The sequence below is a fragment of the Rhagoletis zephyria genome, unplaced genomic scaffold (assembly GCF_001687245.7).
Source record: "Rhagoletis zephyria isolate East Lansing unplaced genomic scaffold, Rhagoletis_zephyria_1.1 Rzeph_scaffold_00487, whole genome shotgun sequence".
NCBI lineage: Eukaryota > Metazoa > Arthropoda > Insecta > Diptera > Tephritidae > Rhagoletis > Rhagoletis zephyria.
Window position 1 is genome coordinate 169,270 of NW_016157571.1, and position 8,450 is coordinate 177,719.

The 8,450-nt window shown below is 39.5% G+C and overlaps 4 protein-coding genes across 5 annotated transcripts; 2 read left to right on the forward strand and 2 right to left on the reverse strand.

Annotated features, from left to right (window-relative positions):
* Positions 1 to 290: 290 nt before the first annotated feature.
* LOC108359902 (transmembrane protein 177) lies at positions 291 to 1,720 on the forward strand. The gene is made up of 4 exons (XM_017611979.1): positions 291 to 567; positions 627 to 763; positions 832 to 1,151; positions 1,209 to 1,720. The coding sequence occupies exons 1-4, from the start codon at positions 395 to 397 to the stop codon at positions 1,548 to 1,550; spliced, it is 972 nt and encodes a 323-aa protein (XP_017467468.1). The 5' UTR covers positions 291 to 394; the 3' UTR covers positions 1,551 to 1,720.
* Positions 1,597 to 2,217, reverse strand: pen-2 (presenilin enhancer, gamma-secretase subunit). The gene is made up of 3 exons (XM_017611981.1): positions 2,058 to 2,217; positions 1,879 to 1,983; positions 1,597 to 1,816 (listed from the first exon to the last, which is right to left on the reverse strand). Exons 1-3 carry the CDS (start codon positions 2,116 to 2,118, stop codon positions 1,677 to 1,679), a joined length of 306 nt encoding a protein of 101 aa, XP_017467470.1. The 5' UTR covers positions 2,119 to 2,217; the 3' UTR covers positions 1,597 to 1,676.
* A 225-nt stretch (positions 2,218 to 2,442) lies between these two features.
* Ote (Otefin) lies at positions 2,443 to 3,962 on the forward strand. 2 transcript variants are annotated; one of them, XM_017611977.1, is made up of 2 exons: positions 2,443 to 3,205; positions 3,256 to 3,962. In XM_017611977.1, exons 1-2 carry the CDS (start codon positions 2,558 to 2,560, stop codon positions 3,823 to 3,825), a joined length of 1,218 nt encoding a protein of 405 aa, XP_017467466.1. In that variant the 5' UTR covers positions 2,443 to 2,557; the 3' UTR covers positions 3,826 to 3,962. The 2 variants fall into 2 exon arrangements, with proteins under 2 accessions (XP_017467466.1, XP_017467467.1); XM_017611978.1 differs by having other exon boundaries at positions 2,446 to 3,205; positions 3,271 to 3,962.
* Positions 3,963 to 3,987: 25 nt separating this feature from the next.
* LOC108359903 (peptidyl-prolyl cis-trans isomerase-like 3) lies at positions 3,988 to 5,702 on the reverse strand. The gene is made up of 5 exons (XM_017611980.1): positions 5,685 to 5,702; positions 4,844 to 4,975; positions 4,546 to 4,782; positions 4,360 to 4,478; positions 3,988 to 4,307 (listed from the first exon to the last, which is right to left on the reverse strand). Exons 2-5 carry the CDS (start codon positions 4,844 to 4,846, stop codon positions 4,181 to 4,183), a joined length of 486 nt encoding a protein of 161 aa, XP_017467469.1. The 5' UTR covers positions 4,847 to 4,975; positions 5,685 to 5,702; the 3' UTR covers positions 3,988 to 4,180.
* Positions 5,703 to 8,450: the final 2,748 nt, after the last annotated feature.

Sequence of the window (8,450 nt, forward strand, 5' to 3'; positions counted from 1 at the left end):
GGGCCACCCCATGTTTACGCACACCTCTTCGCATGGAAACAAGCCGATCTAGGCAGGCCTAAATAAGTCGATACAACAACAACGTCCCGGTCATTCCGTTGCGTACAATGAGTCAGTTCAGTAATGTAGTGGTATCAAAATTAATTTATACATATGTGAGTTGTTGTATCTCATATTAGTATTTTTATTCTAATTTGTAAAAAATGCGCATTCAAAAAAAAAACACCTTTACTTTTTAAGACTGCTAAACACAGCTCACGCGATGCAAATTATGCAATTGGGAATTTTTGTAACCTCACAATCAGCTGTCAAATATTGGCACAATAACATAACATTGCATCGGTTATTCGTAGTTTTGAGTTTTATTAATATTTGTTATTAATTGTAAATAAAAATGAGAAAGGACCCGGTTGTAAATCGTGGCATAATGGGCTTCTTCCAGACAACAGCCGGACGCAATATTGCCTTTTTTGCCACAGGCGCCACTACCTTGGGTCTTTTTGTAGTGAATTATTTGCCGCATACAATGTGCTTGAAATACTACAAAGACTTTGTACAATGCTATCAGTAAGTTAACAAATCATACAAAAATGTTTATTTTATGGAGAGTTTTAAATTATTTTCAGAAACGGCATACCACGCCCCGTGCCCGACAAGGTGAAAGCGCGTTTGGACAAAGCATTAGATATACTACAATTACAAGAATATCAACGAAAGATTATCAAACCGTTTACAGTTTTCGGATTTGATCTCTTCTTGGCTGGTATTTAAATAATTGAGTGCTATTAATTTACAATTGTTGTTAACTGTGTATGTACGCACATGAAATAGGTTCAACAAAGTACCGATTTGGTGCCGCTCTGGGAATCCCTGTGAATTATTCCTACTCCGAAAAAGAGGAAGTAAATCGACATGATATCCGCTTCCGCGATCAAACTATTCAATGGAACACAGAAGCTGGAAACTTACTACTGGATGCAATTGTGTTATCAGAAGACGAGCAATTGTTTGGATTGTGCAAATCAATTCTACAACTACAAACACACCGAGTTTTATTGAACTCGGTATTTCCAAGTGTCTCCTTTTTGACCGTTTATACAATTGGCCATTACCTAAATGCGCGAATGAACCTTTTCGCGAGACCTTTCAGCGTAAGTTCTTTTTACCTCTTGCTGCTAAGATTTATGTAATTTAACATCTCATTGCAGTTGCGCCTTGTTATGTATTCGATATTGGGATTGTTTGGTTTTGGTACATGGTCTTTTATGAAAGACTTTAACCAAGTAAGCTACGATACAGAAATCGATAAACAGTTGTGCAGTTTGGGCCCGAAATTTGTCGAAGCAGGAGCGAGTTACTATGACAAGCTTTTAAAGAAAAACATGGCGCTCCGCGAATTGATCGGGGATGATACCTATACAGCTAAAGGCAATGAAAACTATTTCATCCGTCAAAAGTCTCTACCTCTGACAATACATAAATCTTATTTTGAGGAAAAACTGCGCGAACTACGACAAAGCTCAGAAGGATCGGCGGAGATACCAAATTAAAATAAGACTTAAAGGATATGCAAATGTTATTAATTTTCCCTATAAATTTATTTCAGAGTTTTACCTATGATTTCTTTATTTAAATTTTAAAATTAAAATGTCGCTTAAATATGGTATACTTTGGTTTTAGGCCCTTCCCAATGGAATAATAAAACTCATATAATCTGCCATTGCTCCCCATTCTGCACGCTTTGTTTGGAATACTATAATCCAACTAATAATGATTGCGACCCAAATGAGTGCGCCTATCAGCGATAAAATAACATCTAAAAATTTAATGTTAAAATTAGTTACAATTCGAATTTATAGTATTTGCTATAGGACTTACATCGCTTTATCTTCGCTTGTTCAGGATATTCAGGTTTTCGGAATGCTTCGTTGAAAAACCAGCACACGTTGATGGCCCAAACAAATGGCAAAAAAGCCCATCCAGCTGAGAATAAGTAGGAAGAAATTCAAAACTTTAATTTGTACGTATTAATTATTATTATTTCCCTAGCTTTAAACCTCTGAAGTAATTTTGGCACAACTGCAATTTTCTTTCGTTCGTTGCTTTGGAAATGTCCATATTCTTGCGACGATACTTGTTAAAAAATACACAATCAAATAAATAAATCTTCGAATCACTTCGAATTCGAATGATGGCAATGGCCAGCTGGTAAAAACAAAAATGTCATGTTGCATGTTGTAGGAGTGTTGCCCAACTCTCAAACTCATTGCTTGACAAAATTGTTTTTATCGTAAAAAGGTAATTTAATTAAAATGTAAAATGTTTTAATAATTCGAATGCTACATTTGTAAATAAACTCATTAAAGTGTTAATACAGGAAAGACTTGTTTTTTGTGTCATGCACTCGACAGCTTGCGTCAAGCCTGTGTCAGTAGGATATTTTGCATATTTGTGCTTGATTGGTCTTCGTTAAACGGCGTTGGTGAAATATTTGAACGCGCAAAAGGTGAAGTGAAAATTTTGAAAGGTTAAAAATTAATTAAATTCCGCAATTAAAATGTCTGAAATTGATAATTTGGAGTCTCTAAGCAACGCGGATTTACGAAAAAAGTGCATACAGCATGGATTGCCCAACGTTCCGATAACGGACTCAAGCCGAAATTTGTTAATTAGAAAACTACGCGCCTCGTTATCAGGCTCGCCGGCGGCGTCGTCTCCAAAAAAAACTTCCCGTCGTGAGACTATACACGTCTCTAAAACCACCGAAACGGCTGAAGTTAAGGATGAAGTAAAAGTAGATTCAGAGCGTCGTACTCCCAGTAGGGGTCCGAGTAGACGCACAATTGCCGGTACACCAACTCTCGACTTGCAAAAACCAAGTGAATCTCAAGCCACGGACACTATTGTTCCAGCTCCCATTGGCACACGCCGACGATCAACTCGTGATCATGAAATACCACCATCTCAAAAGGATAACAAACCGTCGAAGACCTCTAATCCTGTTTATATACTTGAAAGTGATGAAGAGGATAACAATTTAATATTGGCAGCTGTACAGGAATTGGAAAGATCCAAGCAGAAACCGGTAGCAAAGGAAGTGAATGCACGTTCACGTTCATCAAGATCAGTTTCTTTGTCAAAAACGGGCGTCGTAACGACATCGTACAGTCAAGCAACTGCTAAGCCATTGCCGGAAGTTCCCGAGGTAATATTTTTCAGATCATGCACTTACATACATATATGTAATTATTCAAGCCATTTATTTTCCAGGTCTCTAGCCGTAATTTAACGTCAGAGAATTTACCACATGGAATATATAAGTCCCAAATTAATGTAAATAGCGGCCGCTATAGCTTGCACCCGAACCTTACGCAAAGGACCAACATTGGATTGAGTAAAGAAGTACCATCTATTTCGCGCTACAGTACAAACACCCTTACTAGTGGATTATATACATCAAAAGCTACACCTCTGTATAATGAACAAAGCGACGATAATGAGGAGGCTGATAAACAAGATTTTGAAACGCCCTTTTTGAGCAGTTTTGCACGCAACTTAGAGCGACTTAAGTCCGACGGGGTAGTATTAGGCAAACCGAGTGTCTTGGGCACTACTGATTTTGGTGGAGAGTACTCTTCACCTCGTCCAATACAACGTTCGAAGCGGTATGACATTATTGGGCGTCGCCCCGCACGGGATTCTGTGACTGAATCTTTCCGTCAATTGCTGATTGCATTGGATCGTAAATATAACCTTAGGCTTTATCTCGTCCTTGCAACGATCTTTTTGGTGTTGGCGTTTATTTATGTTATTTTGTATCAGTAAACACGTCTTTTTGATTGAAATATGTAATTTGTTTGTAACAGCATTTATGTTAAAAGTTTTTATTTTAATTTGCAAGTGTCCAAAAAATGTCTGAAAATTCTCGTAGTAAATATCGCTGCTTTTGAAGAGTAAATTAATCGAATTTTCTTTTTTTACTAAGGATTTTGTAGTGTTCATCGATCTGGGGTAAGGAATTAAGCATAGTAAACAACCCCATGTAAATTGTAAGCCCGAAACATATTTTCTTAAATATATTTTACAGGCTTGCAATATACAAAATTTTTAATTCATAGGATAAAACAATAATTTTTTCGCATTTAAACCTTAATTTTTATAATAAACCTCCCGACTGCGTTCATCCAGCTATGGGATTTGCATGTATGGTGACGCTGTTTATTTTCTTTTCAAGATGTGGACGATATGTTTTGGGATTTACGGGCAGTTTTTCTAGTTCATCTAACGCGTCAAAGCCGTCTATCACTCTGCAAGTCAAAATACATTAAATGCGGCAAAAGTTAGTATTTATCTACTAACCTTCCGAAGAGTGTATATTTCAGGTCTAGATTTGGTTGTGCCGCATATGTAATGAAAAACTGGCTGGCGTTAGCGTTCGGACCATTATTAGCCATTGAGACCATGCCCCGATCGGAATGCTGGATGGATATCAAATATTATTTAATGTTCCTTGATGGCTTTGTCGTAAGAAAATACTATGCCAACCTTCAGCGTATCCTTAAATTCATCTTCAAATTTTGTGTCCCATATCGACTTCCCGTTTTTGCCAGTATTTGTTGGGTCCCCGGTTTGCACAATGAAGCCTTTTATATTCCGAATAAAAGCACATCCGTTGTAGTATTCGCTTGCACATAGCGCCAAGAAATTGTGGCACGCCTTTGGGCAATCCTCACAGAAAAGTTCGATTTTAATATCGCCTACGTCTGTATGTAAAGTGATAGACTGTAAAAGTTTTTATCAGAGAAAGTGTCCATATTGACATATGACAAGAATTGTTGCTTACCATTGTGCAGAATAATCAACAAAACTGAAAAAATAAATGCAGCGATTGGAGGCAAAACAACGCAAAATTAGAGCTGTAGCAAACCGTATGTATTCGTTACGTTACCAAGTAACGGGTGCGACCTCTGACTCATGATTCAATAATACAAGGTTCGATAAACTCACAGTTGTCGCTCTCGCACCGCTCCCTTAGCAGTGGCACCGTGTTGCTTCTTTGCAATTTTACATGGAAACAGTGTAGCTTTGGTGTGAAATAAAAGTATAAGCTTTTGTGCAATATCTTTATTTGTATATGCATATGAAGCATATTTAACTGATGAAAACATATGCATTGGATGTTTACATCAGTCTCATAGTAGTCTTATTTAAATTTTGAGTCATTTTGCAGTTTTTATACGGCTAAATAGCATATAAATTACGTAATTCACGTAGATATATCAATATTACGTTCAACATTTCGTTTAAAATGCCAGATTTCCTGCAAATACATTAGAATTTACGAAAGGAATTTCACTACTAATTGCCTACTTTGCGTACTTTTCTACTACCATTTTCGAAACAAGGGATTGCATTCTTGCCCTTTCTCTGTCCTCCGTAAATGCAACCTTTTGTAAGGGAGTGTCAAACCGCAGCTGTCAATAATTATCTAACCTTGTATTATTGGCTGCGTTTCTTTATACATTCCGGATAATCCCATTTCACAGCCGGAATAAACAGAATGTTTTTGAAATATACGTTAACATATCATCAGGAACGTTCTAAAGAATAAGTAAACAAAAAAGTTTATTCCAAACGTTCAGAATGAATAAAGAAATGCAGCCATTGAATCATGCTCTGACTCAAAGTGCTCGGTACTCGTGTTTGACGTATATTAGGGGTCTTCATCTAAAGAGATAAAGGGATAAATTGATTACATTTATCAGTTTATCCGCATTCTTTCATGAACACAACTCAGTAGGGGTCTTCATCAAAAGTGATAAACTGAAATGATTGATAAATGAACTGTCAAACTTTATATGAAAATCTATTTAACCACTTTATATGAAAGTCTATTTAACCACAGTTTATCACTTTATCAAATGATTTTGGTGGATAAATGTATAAATTTTAGCGAAATTCAACGTTGACAGGTTACCAGGTGGTCGCTTTTGCTACGAACACATAAAAAGCAAATGAACCAAATAGACGAGGTAAGAATAAAATCAAACCTAGCCATATAAGTTAAATAATAAACAATTTTATGCAATTATTTACCAAGGTGCGTTCATGAAAGAATGCGGATAAACTGATAAATTTTAGCAATCTATCGCTTTATCACTTTAGATGAAGACCCCTAGTAATTATTGCACAAAATTGTTTATTATTTAACTTTTCTGGCTAGATACGTTTCATTCTTACCTCGTTGATTGTGTTAATTTGCTTCTTATGTATTCGTAGCAAATCGGCCACCTGCTGAAATTTATACGTTTATCCACCAAAGTCCTTTGATAAAGTGATAAACCTTGGTTAAATAGATTTCCATACAAAGTTTGACAGTTCATTTAACAAGATGATAAATTTATCATTTTATCATAATTTTCAATAGTTTATCACTCTTTATGAAGAACCCTATTGTATATTTAATGGGCCTGAGCACACTAGCCTGCTCAGTCGGACTGAGCAGTCCACTACTCGAACGCACAATGGACTGGACAGAAGGCCGAAAACAGGTTTCAGTTTTGTATACGTGAACTACGCATGATTGGGTTAGTGCATGTGGCATATGCAAACAAAACGAAATAGAAATCATGTTATCTATGTGTGCGTGTCAGTCCACCGTCAATCCGCGATTTTCGTGGACTGAAATGAGCGAGGTAAACTCGAACTCTCTTCACCCTCTTATCAACACAAGACCGGTTTTAGGGGGACTGAGCAGTCCAGTGTGCGGAGGCCCAATCATGATTGTGTTGTCAACACGATTTCTCAAGCAAATCTCACAGTGGCTATAAAACTGTTGCCAATTTTTAACTTGGTTAAAGGGTCGGTCCACAGGGACAAAGCCGTTAGGGTTGTCGGGTTTTCCGGACATGCGAAGAGATGTTTCGAGTCGTGAGGGGTCTTTCCGCATGCCGGACACTCATTTGGCACATCCATTTAGTCTGCTCAGGTATGAGTTTAACCTGCTGCAGAAGCCAGAGCGAAGTTGGGCTAATGTGGTCCTTGTCTCCATAGGCAGATGAAGCTCCATCACGTAAATGTCCGGTGGTTGTGTGCCTAGAACAGCCTTCAAAGGTCTAGAGTCTACATAACTCGAGACTGGGTCCCTGTGAACGCCGTTCAGGGCCTGTCGGTATGCTAACGGGTTCAGAGGTTGCTTAATGAACATCTGGACTTCGTCCACCAGTTCGTATAGATGCCTCCTGACGTGCCTAGACGAGGGCTCCTCTGCAAGCAGCTGTCTGTTTGAGTGGCCAAATCTGTGGCTCCCAACCAGAAACTGCTTGCAGAGTATTATGTTATGCTGGTGGTTATGAGGTGGTGTTAAGGCGACATCAGGAGGCATCCAGTCGCTGTCCTGAGTGCGGTGTTCTGTGCTGTCTGTAGCTTCATCCACTGCGCCCTACTAGTCCCCGGCGACCACACTGGTGCTGCGTAATTTAAAACCGGCTGGCCTATTGCCTTGTATGTTGTCAGCAACGTTTCTTTGTCTTTGCCCGAAGTACTGCCATACAATACCTATGTATGTACTTTGTTGACAATAGCGGTTGCGTGCGCAGAGAAGGAGAGCAGGCTGTCGAATGTTACTCCGAGTCTGTTGGTGTTATTCACCGTCGGAATTGGTGTGTCATCGACGTGAATTCCCAGCGGTAGCCTGACCTCCTTTGTCCAGGTTGTGAACAGGGTCGCAGAGGATTTCGTAGGGAGAGGGCTAGACACTTTGCAGTGAAGAAGCGAGAAAGTTCGGAGAGATAGCCGTTTACTTTCGAACACAGGTCATCAATTCCATTCCCAGTCGCCATGATCGAGCAATCGTCGGCATAAGAGACAATCGAAACTCCCTCTAGTGGTTGAGGGAGCTTTGAAATTTAAAAGTTAAACAGTAGCGGGGAAAGGACACCACCCTGTGGAACCCCCTGTTTTATTTTCCTAGGTTTACTCGATTTGTCTCTAAACATTACTGACGAGTGTCGACCACTCAGCCAATTTGCCGACCACCGTTTGAGCCTCTGTGGGAGAGAGGAAGCCTGTATATATTCTAGTAGCGTGGAATGGCTGACAGTGTCAAATGCCTTTGACAGGTCCAAAGCTATTAGAATCGTCCTCTCACAGGGACGGTTACGGTTGAGGCCACGAGTTATCTGAGTGTTTATGGCTTTAAGTGCTGTTGTTGTACTGTGCACTTTACGGAAACCATGCTGATGCTTCGCTGGGGTCAGGTGGTTCGCGAAATACAGGAGAAGCAGGGCCTTCCCGATGGCCACCTGAACTTCACCGCAAGTGAAAGCAAGGGGGCACAAGTTGTTGGCAGTTTGTGCATCCTTCTGGTCACTCGACGCTTGGCTTTGTCCACCGGAGGATGCAGTATGAACTGCCGGCTAAAATAGCTCGCGCATCGCTCCGGGTCCGAC

Coding starts and splice junctions, on each gene's coding strand:
- Ote (XM_017611977.1), top strand. CDS start 2,558: ATGTCTGAAATTGATAATTTGGAGTCTCTAAGCAACGCGGATTTACGA. Junction 3,206..3,255: donor CATTGCCGGAAGTTCCCGAG/GTAATATTTTTC, acceptor TAATTATTCAAG/CCATTTATTTTCCAGGTCTC.
- LOC108359902 (XM_017611979.1), top strand. CDS start 395: ATGAGAAAGGACCCGGTTGTAAATCGTGGCATAATGGGCTTCTTCCAG. Junction 764..831: donor ATTTGATCTCTTCTTGGCTG/GTATTTAAATAA, acceptor CACATGAAATAG/GTTCAACAAAGTACCGATTT. Junction 1,152..1,208: donor TTTTCGCGAGACCTTTCAGC/GTAAGTTCTTTT, acceptor ATCTCATTGCAG/TTGCGCCTTGTTATGTATTC.
- pen-2 (XM_017611981.1), bottom strand. CDS start 2,118: ATGGACATTTCCAAAGCAACGAACGAAAGAAAATTGCAGTTGTGCCAA. Junction 1,984..2,057: donor GTGCCAAAATTACTTCAGAG/GTTTAAAGCTAG, acceptor ACTTATTCTCAG/CTGGATGGGCTTTTTTGCCA. Junction 1,817..1,878: donor ACAAGCGAAGATAAAGCGAT/GTAAGTCCTATA, acceptor TTAAATTTTTAG/ATGTTATTTTATCGCTGATA.
- LOC108359903 (XM_017611980.1), bottom strand. Junction 4,479..4,545: donor AATTTAAGGATACGCTGAAG/GTTGGCATAGTA, acceptor ATATCCATCCAG/CATTCCGATCGGGGCATGGT. Junction 4,308..4,359: donor AAATATACACTCTTCGGAAG/GTTAGTAGATAA, acceptor TTTGACTTGCAG/AGTGATAGACGGCTTTGACG.